Source organism: Triturus cristatus, chromosome 1_1 (genome assembly GCF_964204655.1).
Source record: "Triturus cristatus chromosome 1_1, aTriCri1.1, whole genome shotgun sequence".
NCBI classification, from domain to species: Eukaryota; Metazoa; Chordata; class Amphibia; order Caudata; family Salamandridae; genus Triturus; species Triturus cristatus.
The window spans coordinates 42432192-42450291 of record NC_140579.1 but is presented as its reverse complement, the minus strand read 5'-3'; the positions used below and the strand labels follow the sequence as shown (position 1 = coordinate 42450291).

The 18100-nt window shown below is 41.9% G+C and overlaps 1 protein-coding gene across 5 annotated transcripts in view; it reads left to right on the top strand.

Annotated features, from left to right (window-relative positions):
* LOC146869312 (RNA helicase MOV-10-like) overlaps positions 1 to 18100 on the top strand; it is a 524894-nt gene that overhangs the window by 256775 nt on the left and 250019 nt on the right. For all 5 annotated transcript variants that reach the window (XM_085647618.1, XM_085647842.1, XM_085647767.1 and 2 more), the window contains 2 exons: positions 3329 to 3505; positions 9592 to 9739. In XM_085647618.1, the coding sequence (XP_085503744.1) occupies positions 3329 to 3505; positions 9592 to 9739 (325 nt within the window). The remainder of the gene's footprint in view (positions 1 to 3328; positions 3506 to 9591; positions 9740 to 18100) is intronic.

Sequence of the window (18100 nt, the reverse complement as noted above, 5' to 3'; positions counted from 1 at the left end):
ACCAGGATCTTGGGCACAAGCAAAAATAATTGTATTTCCTAAGAAAAACAAAGATCCAACCGAGTTAGGGGCTTATCGTCCAATCACCCTAATCAATAACGATTCCAAAATCTATTCCAAAATACTTGCCAGTCGGATCGCCCCACTCATACACAAAATTATATTGGTCAGGCAACAAGGATATGTTCCCGGCAGATCTACCATCGATCACATACAGAGAGTCATCACACTCTGACGTGACCGAGGTGGCAGGAGACCCTATGGCACTGATATTACTAGATGCCGAAAAAGCGTGCGATAGGGTCTCCTGGCAATACCTATGGACAGCCAGGTCAAAGAGTGGAATTGGGGAAAATTTCATCAAAGCAACCCGTATGATGAATCTTAACCCAGAAGCAGCAGTTGTGATAAATGGGGATATATCCGAAAACTTTAAAGTGACGAGAGGAACGAGGCAGGGTTGTCCCTGCTCCCCATTGCTTTTTGCTATCTTCATAGATCCTTTCATTCGGAGGCTAGAATCAAATCTAGCAATTATACCAGTGAGGACCCCTAATGGAGACACCAAAACATTAGCCTACAATGATATTGCCAACCATAACCAACCCTAGTGATGCTATAAGACTAATTGAAACAGAGGCTAATCATTTTGGTGAAGTTTCAGGCTATAAACTAAACCAACATAAAACTCAAATTGTCATTAATAATCAAATTAGCTGAGCTGATAAAAGGATTGTTGAAAATGCGACCTACCTAGGGGTAAATATCACTTCTAATCTTAACAATCTAGTCAGGTTAAATATGAATCCACTTTTGAAACAAACGGACTTATCACTGAAGAGATTACATAATTTACATTTAACAATTTTTGGCAGGAGCAATTTAATAAAAATTGTATTTTTTCCTAAATTCTTATATTTTTTTTTAGAAGCATTGGTTTAATTTTTGATCAACATATCTTTACAGAACTGGATCGTATCCTCTCTCGTTTTATCTGGGGGTACAGTAGATCGCGTAGAGCCATGAAGTTTATTAATTTACCCAAAGATAGAGGTGGACTTGCCCTACCCAATTCTAAAGCATACTGGTGGGCTAGTACACTTAATCATAGTAGAATGCTTCTAATTCCAAATCCCGCTTTAAATCCTGCAGGAAGGGTTCCAACCCCACAAGAACTTATTCTCGGGGCAGCAACGGGAGATCATCTCTGGCGCTTGACCTATGACTGTCATTTCAAAAAGGTCCGGTTTAAAACCCTTAAAGGAATCTATTACGTCTGGGGTAATGTACGCAAAATACTGGGGATTGGTAGATTTTCATACTACACAACTATCCACTGCAATCAAAATCTCCCCGCAATTTTTTCAGATTCATGTATGAAATGCTGGGTTATGTCAGGAATCACAAAACTTGGTGTATTTTTCAATCAAAATGGGTTTAATACATTTGAATCACTAAAGAATAAATTTGCACTAGAACATCGTGACTTTTACAAGTATTTGCAAGTAAGAGACTTTATGTTGAAAAAAGGGGGTGGTAACGTAGCTTTTCAGAAAATACAGATAATAGATATGATTATAAAGGATAATACAATTAAAATTGGTGAAATCTACAATAATTTAATTACTAATCTACCCGACGACCTTGACAAACACATTCAGATATGGCAGGATAAATTAGAAATTTCCGAAAACTCCATTCAAATTGCATTCAACCTCTTGCAATCAATCTTAATATCAACCAAATTACAAGCACAATTTTACAAGACCTTTTTTCAGTTATACTACACTCCTAAAAAGATAGCAAAATGGAGCAATGGCAAGGGGACAAGATGTTCAAGATGCGCACTTCCCGAAGTGGATTTAATACATATGTTTGCTACTTGCAAGGAACTTTATACCATTAGACGGGATATTTCTATTTTTCTTTCTAAAATCCTCAAAACTGATATTGTAATAACAGCAGAAATAGTTTTGGGGGTAGAAGGGGATTCTCGATCAACTCAAATAAGGGGATTAATATTTGTTGCAATGGCAATATTTAGAATTTGTTTAGCGTCGGCCTGGTTAGATCTACATCCACCTTCATTTCAACAATGGCGAGCACGCTTACCTGCAACTTATAGTTTTGAAATAGCCATGTACAGATGTAACGGCTTGAATAAGAAAAAGAAAGGCCTAGCTATCTGGGATCCACTGAGAGTATGGATAGAAGATATTGACTAACCCAAAAAAAAAAAGTAGTAATTGCTAATCTGTCTAAATTAAAAGTGGCTATGTCATAATTTTTTCTGTTAAATGTATATATATACAAATAAACTGTAATGCCTGTAAGCTGGTGGCTGTTGGGGGTGGGGGGGTCGGGTAATGCAAAATAAGCCAAAAACTCAATAAAGATTTGTTTAAAAAAAAAAAAAGATAATGCATACTTGTATGTACATTTCTAGGTGCACTCATTATTACATTTAATGCATAAAAATCTTTTTTATTGTGTAGCAATAAGTCAGTCTAGTTATTTGACGTAACATAAACTGGATTCATTTGAAATAGTTGAGGGTTGTGATTTAGACCAGTGTATGCAATAATTTCAGAAACGATGTGGGGGAATGCGGAAAATGTACAGTCTTGTATAGTTAACATTGTACACATGAAAGTTTTTAAAATTAGTTCAGAACAGCACTCCTCTCTTCATAAAACAATTTGTATATTTACAGAAGTTATATTCTTATTTTATAGTTTGGGTCTCTCCATTAACCCTCCCACTTATCTAATTTTTAGATTTATGTGATAGCTGCTTATTTGATTGCGTTAGCTATTCCTTTGTGCAGCTGCTACTATGTCCAGAGAGATGCCAACCCTGGATCGTTTCTGTGTGATATAAACCACCAAATATATAATAAAATAACAAAACGCATACCATACTGTGGACTGCAACAAGACCCCATAGTCTGCTTCCACTTGCACATTCCTCAATCCAGGAAGTACATCTATCAATCCTTCAAATGGCACGTGCCCAAATTGGTTAAGATCTCCAGCTACAAACACTGGCCATGAGAAAACAACCAAAACCCAGCTTCAAAAATGACTGCATTCACTCTGCTGATCATCCTGCTCAAACAAGACTGCTTTCTGTGACTGGATCTTAGGCTAGAATTCATACCGTTTAGGACTGGAAGGGGTATCCTGTAGAAGCAATAAAACCTATTTGTTTGTGAAGGTGGTAGTGAGGGGGAAACTAGAGAGTGCAGTCCAGAATGTGTGGTCTTCTCGTAAACGTCGGGAGTTTGATCATGCAGGCTGATCGTTTTAAATCTTTTTGTGTTTTGCAGCCTTTTAGGCACGTTTGTTGACCACTTGAAGTTCGATGTCACCTTCACCTTTAATCGTCTGCCTCTCAGAGTGCAGCATAGAGCAGTGGAGCTCGCGGCACAGAAGCACCTGAAAGATGTTCTCTTTCCCTCCGCGTCCTACGGGAAGTGCATCTTACCTCCTGGAACAAAACTGCGGTAAGGTCCGAATGGGAGAGGGCCAGCAGCTTTACGTTCGAGTTGTGGGGCTACAGCAAAACGAAATGGTGCTGAGTGCACTTTCAAGTGCGTTATATGTGGGTTACATGTTTTTACCTGGAGAGTGGTGCACTGAAAAACAAATGTTTGCGTTCTTCCATGGTATGGGGTCCAGTAGTTACATTTACTCTAAAGCAGTTGGTGGCAATTTAAGCATGCTTTCTCAGCTACAAATGGGCTGCAAATTAATTGAAGAAAGCCGTGCGATCACATCGTTTCTAGTTTATAAACTAGCAGGGTATAGTTTTATGAGCACTACTTTCTTGTAAGAAAGAGGTCACCAATCTGTTAACAGTGGGGATACACCCCTTATCACCTCTGCCTCGTGTGCTTTTGGATGGGAGATGTTGGAAACTTCTTGAAACCATTGGCATCTTTCAGTTCACCCTGTTTTCTTCTCTGATGTGTTAGAGGCCTGAGAGGGGAGGGCCTGTGGTAGTGTTTTCATTTTTATAATTGAGATTTCCACAATGAAATCCTCAGCAGCTTGCCTTTTTTTCTTGCGTTTGATTGCGTTTTAAGGCTAACCGCAAGAGTCATTGGGACGTTTTCACTGTCAGATCTATGAATTTGTTTCGTTCTTTCACAATTTATTCAGTTTGTTGCTTCTTAACAAGATTTGAGGGAATCCCTTACCGACCATTTAAAGTAGTCGACAGAAGGAGTGTAGCAGTGTGAGGTAAGTGTGACCCTATCTGTTGTGGATGCAGCTTCAATAGGCTGGAATACAAACTCCACTTTCTTAGCGAGGATGTAAAAAGCATCATCACTAACTTGAATGCGACCTCACTAGCCGTACTGGAGGTAAAAACGTATGCATTAGTGGCATTCACACACCTAAGAAGGTTACCCCCACACACTCTTACGATACCACACAACCGGCCATACCACTAGCTAAACAGGTATTTGTAATACAATAGGTCTCGCATTTACACAAGTTTAAGCTATTGGCATTGTAAATGATACTGCATTTTATTTATGTTTTAAAAACCAAAGCATAAATAAAAGGCATTGCCATTTACAATGCCAATAGCTCAATCACGTGCGCGTAAATGCGAGACCTATTGGTAGGCATCACGGACAACAGGAGGGAGGGCTGGGGGGGGGAGGGGAAGAAGGCACGGACAATGGGAGGGACGGCGGGGGATAAAGATGACACGGACAACACGGGAGGGAAGGGTTGTAAAGTAGGCACCAAAGCTCGTTGTTTCTGCAGTAAGAGAAATTGGATAAAGAAAATAGTGTAACAACCGAAGTAAACAGGCCAGTCGCCATGGGAGGTGACAAATGAAGAGGAGGCGGTACTAAGGAGGGACTACCTATCCCATTTATGAATCAGAAGCCAACATTTAGGACAGACAATGACACAAGCCAATGGCAAATAGGGGCGGAGAGTGGGCGGGGCTTCTACTCCCTACTCCACTACAGCATGCGCACTGGCTCAGGCTCAACCTAAAAACCGCACGTCCAACTAAATCTCTAAGGCGGACACTATATAGACCCATTACAATCCTAGCAAGATGCAGCTCAGACACTCACTTCACCAACCTACGAGATACCGATCATTTCAATCAGCAATGCACCAATATCATGCTGCAAGGTGTAGACGCCCAACCCCAATACCTTGATCTTGAAACTGCTTATCAAGGACCACAAGAACAATCACTAGAAGTCAGAGCCAACAATAAAGTGTTTGTTATTCAATTGCAGGTCAGTGGATAAATCTGGCACAGGCATTGCCAAATCGATCTGGTTTCATGAGATTGACATGATATTTCGAACCCAGACTTTGGTAAATCAGTCGTCCAATCCCTTGATGGATATCTTTGCACCTCCTAATTTTACCATCAAACAACTCGATCATACGCAACGACTGGTTGGTTGGATTGCAGTTATGTACTGAAACTCTCTGCACATTAAGCCATTCATGGTGGATAATTCATCTTCTTGCAAATACATGGGAGTTGAAATACACACAGAAGGCAGTTCAACTTCTCTACCAGCCGGCAGGGAACAACCTATTGTTCCTCGAACAACTAATGGAAACAACTGTGGTACACTCCCTACTACACTCAAACTCCATCTTTCTCAGAGGCTTCAGTCTCCACTGGAACAATGAGGAAGACATACAGGTCACTACTCTGAAAAACATACTTGGCAATCATAAACTGGTACAGGTGTGACGCACACCAAAGTGACTGTGCTTGATCTAATCATAATGAAGAGGTGCCATTACCACAGACTCCATCATCCCAACTGACTGGTCACTTAATCACCAAATCATATTCTATGTTGACACCCACACCAAAATGTCAAGAGATCAAACAAAAGCACTGTATGAGAGACACTAGAAACATGAGCTGAAATGACCTGACTTCCCTATCCTAGAGAAACCTTCCACCACTAAACAAACTAAGGAGCATACATGAGCTTACTGAGCACTACAAACCAATGTCAGATATATTAGAGGTGGTAGCTCTGGTTTGCCACAAAAGACACCAAACAAATTCTCCCATCCTTGGTTCAACAAAGAAGCAAGCAGTGGCAAAGTCAATAGGCCTTGCCTGTGTGAGAGCTATTGACATTGCCAACGTCATATAGCCATATTGTACAGCAGTGTGGCTGTTGTTCAGAATGGCTAAAGGTTAGTGACATGGTATAGAGGAGGGTGTAGTAGCGTGGAGTGGTGTGGAGTAGAATAGATTGGTGTGGAGTTGGGCGCAGCAGCCTTAACCCCGCATATGCCTTAACCCCGTATATGCCTTAACCACGCATATGCCTTAACCCCGCATATGCCTTAACCCCGTACATGCGTGGTTAAGGTAGTGTGCGGTCTAGATGCGCGGCTGGCCGGGCACAGGAAGAGGAAGGATTGGGAGAGGAGGCAGTCTGGTAAGTGGCGCTGGGTTTTGGGGGGTGGGGGTAGTTTCTGGGGGTGGGGTCTTTTTTAGGGCTCGGTGAGGTGGGGTCAGGGTTGTTTATAGGGCAGGGTTCCGGGCTTTAGGGCTCAGAGAAGGGGGTGGTTGGGGTAATTTTCTGGGGTGGGGTCAATATATAGGGCTCATGGTGGAGGAGCTGGGTTCGGGGTAGTTTTTACGATGTGGGAGTCAGCTTTTAGGGCTTGGGGCAGGGGGGAGGACAGTTTTCAGGGGTGGGGGCAGTTTAAGGGTTCGGCAGAGGGGCAGAGTCGGAAGTTATTAAGAAGGGGTGAGTTTTCGGGCTGATGGCGGCAGGAGGAAGGGACAGTATTTAGGGCTGGGGACATTTTTAGGGCTCAAGGGCAGGTCTGGGGTCGGGGTAGTTTTTAGTACATGGGGCTTGGTTTTAGGGCTCAGGGCAGGGGGGCTGGGGTATGATCTTTACAACTAATATCCCTTCACCAATCATGCATTTGCCTCGAAATTGCGTGGTAAAGGAATTCGTTAAGACGCAGTCTTTGTTGGGGCTGCTTGGTATAGGCACGTGTGGTTTAGCCATGCGCGCTTCTGTCATACAAGCGTGGAGTGGCATAGAGTAGAATGGCAAAGAGTTGGGTGGTTTGGAGTTGCGCTGTGTAGAGTGGAGGGGCAAAGAATAGAGTGGCGTAGAGTGGTACAGTTGTGGGTGTAAGTAATTAAATTGTCAAAAGAGACGGCTGATAGGTTGAAAGCAACAAAAAAATGAAGCCATATGTCTGTGTTAAAAGTAGGCAACATTGCATGGCCAAGAATAACACAGGAAAACTCTAAAGCCTTCTAACCTTCAAGGAGGAAATACTGAAAATTGAACAAACAGCCACATCGGATAACAATATACTCCACGATCAGTGAGAAATCACATTAGTGGACAAACCCTGAACCCACATTCAGCCCACTGAGACCTAGAATGAGGCCGCATGGAGCAAGTTCAAAACCATCACTGAAGATGAGATGAACAAGCATCTATAAACCAATATCTGATTTCTATCATTCAATCCCCCCCACAATCATAAGACATCATTCAATTTGTTTCCACTCAGGACGAAAATAGTAAATTCCTCATTAAATCAAGGAACCATACTAGAATGTTTGAAGATAGCGAAAGTGACACCTCTCCTAAAAAATGTCAGATACTACAGATCTAAATAATTTCCATCCAATGTCTAACAGCCCCTTCCTCGCAAAGCTGCTAAAGAAATGTATACTTAACCAGTTATGTCAACATATTAAACAGTACAGTCTACTAGACAAGTTCAAGTCTGGTTTCAGACCAGGTCACAGCACTGAATCGGCCATCGTAATCATCATGGATGCCACTTAACATGCTGGACCAGATTGACTCCTGCCATTCTCCTACTCTACCCATCTGTGGCATTCCACACAGTTGACCACAACTGCCTTCTAGAGTTACTTGAATGCAGAATGGGGCTATCTGGAAGCGTGCAAAAATGAAATCCCTTGAGATAACCCTGGATAAAAATCTCAACATGCGGGCGTACATCAGAGCATCCACACGTAGTGCATTTCTCCAACTTAACCTCAAGAAGGTGAAACTTTTAATCCCACCACAAGAGCTCAGGTTCGCGGTCCAATCCTTAGTTGTATCCAGACTGGAATATGGGTGTGCAACACTAAGAGGTTTACCGAGATCAAGCACAGCATCACTCAAGGGGTCTGTGAATGCCACAGTGAGACTAATAACTGATACTAGAGACGCTTTGAACATATTACACCTGCTGTAAAGTCTCTCAACAGGCTACTAGTCGAAGCAAGGATCCAGATGAAGATAGTGTGGCTGATGCATAAAGCCCTACACCATGATACACCGGAGTACCTTAAAAAACAAGCTCAAGATTTCAGGGGGTACTTAATCTCTACAAAGTGCCAACTCCCTCTTGCTGGAACCACAGATTCAGAAAAAAGAAAACCTAGGCCCACACTCCACTGGATCCACGCCAATAATATGGAGCTCTCTCCCGTCGGAGGATTGGTTGAATTCATCAACTAACTGTTTCAAGAAAGCGGTTAAAAGGATTTTTCTAGACAGATTCTTAACATAATGCAAGGTTCTAACCAACCTCAACTCCGAGACCCTTACAGCAGGGTCATTGTGCTCACATAAATGCACATGTACTTGGAACTACTGGCACCACACAAGAAGCCCTATCTTGAACCACAAACTCTCTTGTGATTATTATGGTTTGTGTATATGAGCTACTAGGTTATGTAACACATTGTGGGGGTTGCTTTGCTCAGCACTCAAACCTTTGGATCACGTTTTCACGTTATAAAACTATATAAATAAAATATATATATATATTTAAGACTCTTCTAGGAAGCTCACTAGTGTATCATACGGACCAACAGCATACTGACATCACACTGGACTTTACAAATGATTTGTCTGTTTTCTCTGTATAAATAACCTTAAAAAATGTTACCGTATTCAACATTGGGATGGCTGGTGATATTGGCTGGTCCAGGAATTTATTAAAAAAAAAAAAAACGTCTACAGCGCACAAACTCATTTTTTGGTTTATGGGAAAATCTCAAAACTTAGTGGCAGCTTCACCCTTGTGTTGCGATTAATGTTATTTCCAGTGAATCGGATCTTCAGTTTTGTCTCCTGCAAACTGGAGTGTGGAATTCTCACCCTGGATACTAATCTTGGATATAAATTTGGTTGGGTGTTAGCATGACCTGTGATGTCTATTGATTGATGGTTGGGATACCCGTGTCATTCCGCTTCAAATTTACTTTGCAAACCTGAATATATGATTGTGTTTATACAAGTTATGTTTTTAAAATATGCAGAGCTATAGCTTAACACTGGGCGACAGACAGCATGTATAAAAGGGACCCTTATGTTTGCATGTGAGGATCTAAGGCACGGACAGTGATTTGCTTCCGATTGCACTTTTTGATTGTTTGGGGAATGTAAGATTATTCGGTGTCCACATTAAAGAAAGTTAACCTCTAGTTCATGTTTACTTCTATTGATTGGTACTGCTAGCTAGTGGATCCCATTCAGGATATTACCTTTCCTGTCTCTGTTCTTAATTTATTTAGACTCTTCGATAGCAACCTGGAGAGTAACCAGGAACAGTTCAATGCTGTTCATCAGATAGTGACTGGATCCTCCAGGCCTGCTCCATACCTGATTTTTGGGCCACCTGGAACTGGGAAAACAGTAACCTTTGTTGAGTCAATCAAACAGGTAACTACAGTTCTTACATTCTCTTGCACTTTGTGTTCTTGCAGTTAAATTGTTAGTTTAGAAATGACTCGTCTTCTGAAGGATTGTCATCGTTGCTACGCATTTGCACTAGTGGTAAGAGACCTATTTGTGTTATTGCATCGGGATTTTAATGTTTGAAAGCTTTATTCAAGAAAACGTTAATACAGAGACATCAGCTGAGCTGAAGAAATAAGTAAATAATACAAAAAATAAATAACATTAACCAAGCTAATATCATATAAAAAGAAACGAGCAAAAGCATTTTATACATTTTGAGGGAAAATTGGAAAAAGGGGAGGAAAGGAAGGGAAGGGAAGAAAGGGGAAATACAATAACCTGTTATAAAAATATAAAATTATACGTTAAAGAGCGTTAAAGAGCAGGTGCTGCAGGCAGAACAACAATCAAAGTGCAACATAGCAAATCAAGTAGAACCATAAATAAATCCTGTATCGTTAAAATAGAAGAAGAAGGAGCAAATCCCTCAAGGTGGTTCAAATTTTCCGAAGCAATGATCGAGACATTCTTCGGGACTATCTGATCTAAATATGTGGTAAGAGGCACCCAGAAGAGATCCCTATTTTGTGTAGTAGTGCAGGAGGAGGCAAAGGCAGTATCAAGCCTGTGAAAGTGACATAACGAGTTCCACCAGTGACGGATGGAAAGCTTTGTGAGGGATTTCCAATTCGAGGAGATGTGTTGAAAGGCTAGAGCAAGCATGAGATCACAAGAGTGTATAGGAAGATCTAAAGAGTCAGATAAACTACCTAGAAAAAGAAGAGAAATTGAGTACTGAGAAGAGTGTGAAAATACGAGAAATGTAAAGCCAAACAGAATTCCAGAATTGAGAAACAGAGGGGCACAAGAATAAAAGATGAAAAAGGTTAGCATTAGGGGCAGAAGAAGTCCACCAGTTAGACTCAGAAGAGGAAGAAAAACGGGTTAGAGAGAGTGGAGAGAGATATAGTCTATGATATAGGTAGAATAAAGATTGAGTGAGAGAGGCAGAACGAGAAATTTTCAGAGATCTGGACCAAAACTTATCCCACAGGGCAACGGTCCAAGCGCAGCCCAAATCCGCCTCCCAGGAGAGTTCCAGTTTAGATTTAAGGCGATCTGGATTAGGAGATGAAAAGAATTTATAAATGAGAGAGGCCTTGGGAAGGGTTGAGAGAATTTTAAGAAGAGGAGCGTGGGAAACAGGGGAAGGAGAGGAAGGAAGAGCGTAAAAAATATCAAGAATAAGTGTCATCAGGATAACAAACTTTTGCAAAAAGGAACGAGGACAGTGAAAGGACATTTGAAAATGGGGAAAGGAGCAGGGAGACGCTCCGTCAAAAAACTGGTGCACCCATATGATACCCCGAGACCTCCAAGACTTCCAGAAGATGGGCCTATTTTTTATGAGGATGAGGGAGTTATACCAATCAGTGGAGTCCAAAAAAGATTCCCTAGTAATAGGAGTGTGATTGAAAAGAGGCCTTAAAAGAGAAGATGTATGTTTAAACAAAGGCAATAACGAGTGCGGAGCCTTGGCCGAGAAGCGTATGACCTCTCCAAACGAAAAGGGCAACAAAAATATTTGCTCGATGTGAAGCCAAAGAGGAGCGAGAGGAGAAGGAACTGCAGCAAGCCATCTAGATGCCTGACGAAAAGAAAAAGATTTATGGTAAAGACGAAAGTCTGGAAAATTGACACCCCCATTGGATTTCGATTTACGAAGCCGGACCAAAGAGATTCTAGATCTTTTTTTGTTCCAAAGAAAACTGGACAAACAAGAATCAATACGTTTAAAATAAATTGCAGGGATGTGAACGGGTAACATAGATAAAATGTAAATTAAAATGGGGGAAATCATCATCTTGATTGAGTCCAATCTCCCCCACCAGGAAAGAAAGAGGGGATTCCAGGAGGAAACTAATCGTTCAATGCGAGACAAGACCGACGACATGTTAAGGGCAATTGAAGAGGAGATAGAATTAGAAAACCAGACTCCTAAATATTTAATTTTGGAGCTATTCCAAGCAAAGCCAGTCGGGGAGAAGGCGAGAGGGGTGCAAAATTTTGTGAGGGGAAGAATTTCAGTTTTATCCGAATTAATTTTATAACCGGAAACCTGAGAGAAAGATTCGAACTCGGACAACAGAGGGGGAATGCAGGTGTCTGGGCTAGAAATGAAAAGAAGAATATCATCCGCGTATGCGGAGAGCTTCAATTGGTGATCACCATAAGGAAATCCCGAGATGGAATCATTGTTACGGATAGAGGACAGGAAGGGCTCGAGGGCTAGAACAAAGAGTAAGGGAGATAAGGGGCAACCCTGACGAACCCCCCGCTGAAGAGAAAAATATGAAGAAACTTGACCATTGACCAGAACCGAAGCTTTAGGAGATGAGTACAACAAAGAAATAAGAGAAATGAAACGGGGACCGAAACCATGCCAACGCAATGAAGCAAATAAGAAAGACCAGTCAACTCTATCAAAAGCTTTCTCTGCATCAACAGAAATAGCCGCTAAAGGAATAGAAAGAGATGAAACCTTATTTAGAACATTAAGGAAGAGGCGAGAATTATCCGAGGTCAGCCGACCTTTCACAAAGCCACATTGCTCCTTACCAATGAGATGGGGCATTAGGGGATCTATACGCAAAGCCAGTACTTTAGCAAATAGCTTATAATCTACATTTACTAAAGAAATCGGGCGATAGTTCTTACAGAATTTGGGGTCGCGACCTTCCTTAGGAATAAGACAAACGGTGGCTTCTTGAAATGTGCCTTCTGCTTTACCCGATAAGTAAAATGAATGAAAGAGAGATAGGAGCTTGGGAAGTAAAAGATCGGAAAAATGTAAATAAAATTCAACTGAAAAACCATCAGGACCTGGAGTTTTACCCTTGGTGAGAGTATTCAAAGCCACGGAAAGTTCATGTAGAGAGAGATCAATTTCCAGATCTGGAAAATTAAGATGAGAAGTCGACGGTTTAGGAAGTTTGTCCAAATAAGCTTGGACAAGAGAGGGGGGGGAGAAGACTCGGGTGTATAAAGAGTACGATAAAATAACTGAAACTGGTCAAGAATATCCTGAGCTTTATGGAGTAAAGTATTATCAGAAGAGTAAATAGAATCAATAAAGGAGCGTTCTTTGCGCGATTTAAGGTAATTAGCCAAAAGCTTCCCTGCTCTATTACGACCACCATAGTATCGGGCACTGCTACGAAGAAGCATCGACGAAGCATTGTCAGTAGTAGATTTATTAAAATCCAGCTTGGCACGAATAAGCTCCGGAGAGAAGGAGTTATTAGGGGAAGAATAGAACTTATGCTCCAAAGATTTAATATGGGCTAATATATTTTTCTGTTTCTGGAGAAAATGTTTCTTTTTCTTGGAAACAAAGTCTATAACAAATCCGCGAGCCGTGGCTTTGAAAGAGTCCCAGAGAAGATGGGGGGGAAATGTTAGAAACATCGTTTAACAGAAAGAATTCAGTAGCAAAGGAGCGAAAAGAAGAGGAGAAAAAAGGGTCTGAAAGAAGAGAATTGTTAAATCGCCAACGAGAAGACTTGGGATGCGGAGGAAGGAAGTCAAGATCTTGTCACAATAGGAGCATGGTCCGAGATAAGTATGGGTTCGATAGAAGAAGATAGCAGATTTTGCGACAAGGAGAAGGAAAGAAATATATAATCAATGCGAGAGAAAGATGAATGAGGAGGAGAAAAAAAGGAAAAGTCAAGGGTGTCAGGGTGTGAAAGTCTCCAAGAGTCAGTGAGACATGCTTGAGAAATAGTGTCTAGAAATTGTTTGTGGGGTATGAATCGAACCGATGACTTACGATCAAGAAAGGGATCTACAACCTGGTTACAGTCACCACCTAAAATGAAAAGATCATCTTTATATTGGGTACATTTGCTCGTGATTGAGGGCCAGAAAAGCAAATCAGGTTGTGTAGGGCCATAAACATTAAACACAGTCAGAGGAATAGAATTGATTGATAGCTTAGCTAATATCCATCTACCATCAGAGTCCGTTTCTTGCAGTAAAACTTTACAATTTAACTTTTTATGACACAGAATAACAACACCATTCTTCTTGTTGATAGAAGGAGAAAATAGGACCGTATCCACCCAACCACGCTTTAATTTGAGAGACTCCGCCTCCGAAAGGTGAGTCTCTTGTAAAAGAACTATATCAGGGTTATAAGAGGCAAGGTGGGAAAGAATTCTCTGACGCTTAACAGGATTAATGAAACCTTTAACATTCCAGGAGATTACTCTGAATTAAAACTCTGGATAACATTGGCAAAAACAATACCTACAGCAACAGATAAAAAATAAGAAAATTGCAAAAAGTAGAAGAAACTAGAAGCGAGAAAAGAAGGCTGGAGTAAAATAAGGGAAACAGAGAATAAAGAGTACAAAGCTGATGCAGGAAGAAGAAAAAGACAGGCTAATGATAGAAACAAAGGAAGATTGAGAGAAAATAAAAAGAGGAACCAAGGTAGTAGGAAAAGAGGGGGAGGATAAACAGAGAAAAATGCAAGGAATGACAGTACAAATCCAAAAAGGACGACTGAGAACAACATACCTGAAGGGAACGTGAAGAGGGTATCGGGACAATGGGAAGACGCAACAAGAATGACCTCCCGAACCAGGAGACCAATCCGGACCGCACCAGGACAGGATATGAAGATTATGAATCACAAAAAGGGAGAGGGGAGCACCATAACAGATCTGGGTAAGGAAACCAAAACACAAGAATAAGAAACGCCAATAAAGAAAGAGGCACAAAGAGAAATGCATAAAAAATGGAAATGTAATCATCCAACAGTTAAAGCAATAGTAATAGTGGGCTATAAAAGGGACGCTTAAAAGAAAGGGAACAAGCAAGTATTAATAACAGACCATGAGAAACATCATATAGAAACTGTCAAGAATGAATCAAAAAGGAGAGATCCAACGATATAATATAATAATGCTTGTGCAGTACTTTGATTTATCAGAAAAAAAAAAAAAAAAACCTGGGAGAAAAGGTAGAGGGAACACTCAGCCACAAGCAGAATTGGAAGTATCCATGCCAGCACTGGACTGGATATGAATAAAGTTTTTAAGCTCCGCAGGATCTTGAAAAGTCCAAGTTTTATTCTGATGAGTAACCTTGAAGGTGCAGGGGTGAAATAAACCATATCTGGCGCCTAGAGAGCGCAGAGGGGCACGAAGACTCAAATTCTTTCCTTCTTGCTGCTGTAGCATTGGAAACATCCTGAGTAAGAAAGACCCTCTGGCCCAACCAGGAAACTTGGCGCTTGGACCTAGCCGCAGAAAGGACTAGAAGCAGATCTGTGAATTTCAGAAAAAGAATGATGACTCCTCGAGGTTTAGTTGAAGTTGATAAGCGAGGACCAAGTCTGTGAGCCCTTTGGATGCTAAGAGAGGTGGTAGAAGGCATATCCAAAAGTTTCAGGAGGAAGGAGGAGAAAAACGTAACGGGGTCACCAGTTTCCAAAGATTCAGGTAGTCCATAAATGTGCAGGTTATTCCTCCTATTTCTATTTTCTAAATCCTCAGTATGTTGCTGGAGGGCAAGAACGGATTTTTCCAAAGAGGTGATACGTTGAGAGTGCACTTGGACCTCTGAGATCTGCTGCTCCACCAATGACACTCTGGTGTCCATCGTTGACCATCTCTCTTCAAAAAGCTGCATCTTATTGTTGGTTTCCTCAACGAACGGACGCAAAGCCCGTATCTCCTCCAGAATTAACTCCATGGAGATGGGAGAGGATGGCTGCTCCGGAGGAGGGGAGTCGTGTTTCAAGCATTTGGTTGAGGTAGTAGAAGAAGAGGATTTACTTGAAGTTGGCTGTGGCAAGGAGGGACGACCAGAGGCTGCTGCCGCCATTGGGTCTGTGGCAGAGGAAGAAGAACCAGCTGTTGAGGAGGAGGAAGACGGAGCTGCAGAAGAACTCTTTGAGGGCACAAAAACAAACTTTGGGTTGCGTAGCTTGCCCATAGATACCTTCCACACAGTTCCTCACAAGTATTGCGCCTCAGAGGAACGCACAGTAATGTGACGGACAACTTAATAGGCACGCAACAAGATCATACAGCGCCCCTCAGCGTCTCCTCAGCCACCACCGATGAAGAGCCAGAAAACTCCAAGCAACTAAGGCAATGAAACGTACAGCATCAAACAGCAGATCCCCATGAAGCGTCTGCACAATGTACACTGGGTGAAAGTATAAAAACTGCACAAAAGAGGGAGCGGACTCCTTGTGAAATTTATTTGCTGAGAGTTAAAAAGTTATAGGCATTGGCACAGCGTCCTCACCCGACTATAATGCGAGGAAACAAGTAGTAGAAGTTACCTCCTAGCAAGACACCATGTGAATAACCATCTTGGACCACCTCACAAAAGCCTTGAAGTTGATGGGGAATCATCAATAAATCGATGAGCAGCCCTGAGAGGATGTCAGATATGCGCGCACTTCATTGCGCTGGCATCGTTCATTATTCAAAATGGCGGCCGCTGTGTGACGCGAACAGAAACAGGATAAAAACGAAGCGTTTTAAAAGTGCTGAAACGCTCGTTTTGGTCTCACCAGGTGCCCCTGTTACTCCGACAAGCGGAACCGGCAGAAAACGCTTCAAGGAAGCGGGAACAACATCGGAAGGTAGAAAAGTCCCTCACGGCACGGCGGAGCCCCGGACTCAGGCGGCCATCTCAGGTGACGTCCAAGCCACGCCCCCATTGCATCAGGATTTTAATACACCACCAAACATAAGACATTTGCAAAATCATTTTTGGCCTATTGGCTTTGCCGGAACTGTGCAGCCTCAGCAAAACGTTTTTTGCCAATGCTATACCAAAAAAAAAAGCCATGACCTGGATACATCCATGCACCTCAGAATGCCGCTAGCTGCTACATCCTTCTCTAATCATGTGCCTTTGAAATGGCATGGGTGCCATTTTTTTCTTTTTATTGATTTGAAAATGCCACATAGAGCAGTAAAATAGAATAAAAACTGGTTTTTTTAACACTGGGCAGCCTGGAAGAAATGGGAGACACTAGACACACAAATTGAAAAAAAAATATTTAAAGGACAATGAGGGTTGAGGGAGCAACAAAGAGGGTGGGGGAAGCAGTAGGAGTAGACAGAAGAGAAATAAATGAACCTGAGGCTGAAGGAGGTAATAAAGAAATGTAAAAACAAATACAGGTTGGGGGGAAGAATTGGTTGGGTGGGGTCGAAGAGAGTGATGCAGAGCATGCCGAGGCAGGTATTGGGGTGGCCATGCAGGGACAGTCTTTGGGATGCTATCAAAGAAACATGCGCGCCCTCACATAGTACTTAAAAAGGAAAAAAGTAGCCTGCGTGTGTGCAGTGGAAGGGATAATAGTCATACAGTCAAAAGAATGGCAAAGAAACTGTGCTCCAGGGTACTGACAATCAAAACAAACATTGGGAAGGCCAGGAGTTCTTGCCTTTGGGACCTATTGGCTTTAGCAACGCCTTTCTAGTGATGGTGTACAGATTCAGCAAGATACTGTGCATTACATCACCAAAAGCAAAAAATAAAATATGCACTACTTTTATTTACTGATATGGATGAATCTGCACATATAATAAAAAATGAATGAAAAAGCTTTTTTGTTGCTTTTTGTTTTGTTTTTGAGGTGGATGAGTTGGCAGTCATTGTCTGTCCTAAAAGACAGTGGCTATTTGGGCAAATAGAGGAATGGATGGAGGGAAGCCACAGGGAGTGGCGGTAGAAGGGAAAAACAGTACACAAAAGAGCAAAATAGAGTGGGGGAGTGCTCTTGTGGAGTGCTCAAGTGAAAAGAAAAAGTAACTTCCTAATAGTGGGCAGTGGAAATACAGAAGCCAGCCTATCGGAGATTGTATACAGGCTGTAGGAAGGTGAAATCTGACTATATGGTTGCCCCCACTTTTTGTCGTGGTGTTTTGCTGGTTTATGACTTAGTTGGACTGGGACCCTGCTATTCAGGGCCCCAGTCTATCTGCTTTCTCTGTAAAATGGTTTGCATGTACATTAGGTACATATCTAATTGGATTCTGGAGTGCCTTATACGCCCCTAGTATATGGTATACTATGTACCTAGGGCATAGGTACCTCAGAGGCCTACCAGGGGCTGAAGCCTGTATTATGCCACCCCTGGGAAGCACTCCAAAATGGCACCACAGGTCTGCTACTGCAGCCTGGGTAAGGGTGTTCTTACACCCCTTACAGTGGTAGAGGCTACCTATATCACTACCATTACACACACATATAAAACCTATAAGTAACTCCTATGGCAGGCCTTAACAATCCTGAAGGCAGAGTGCT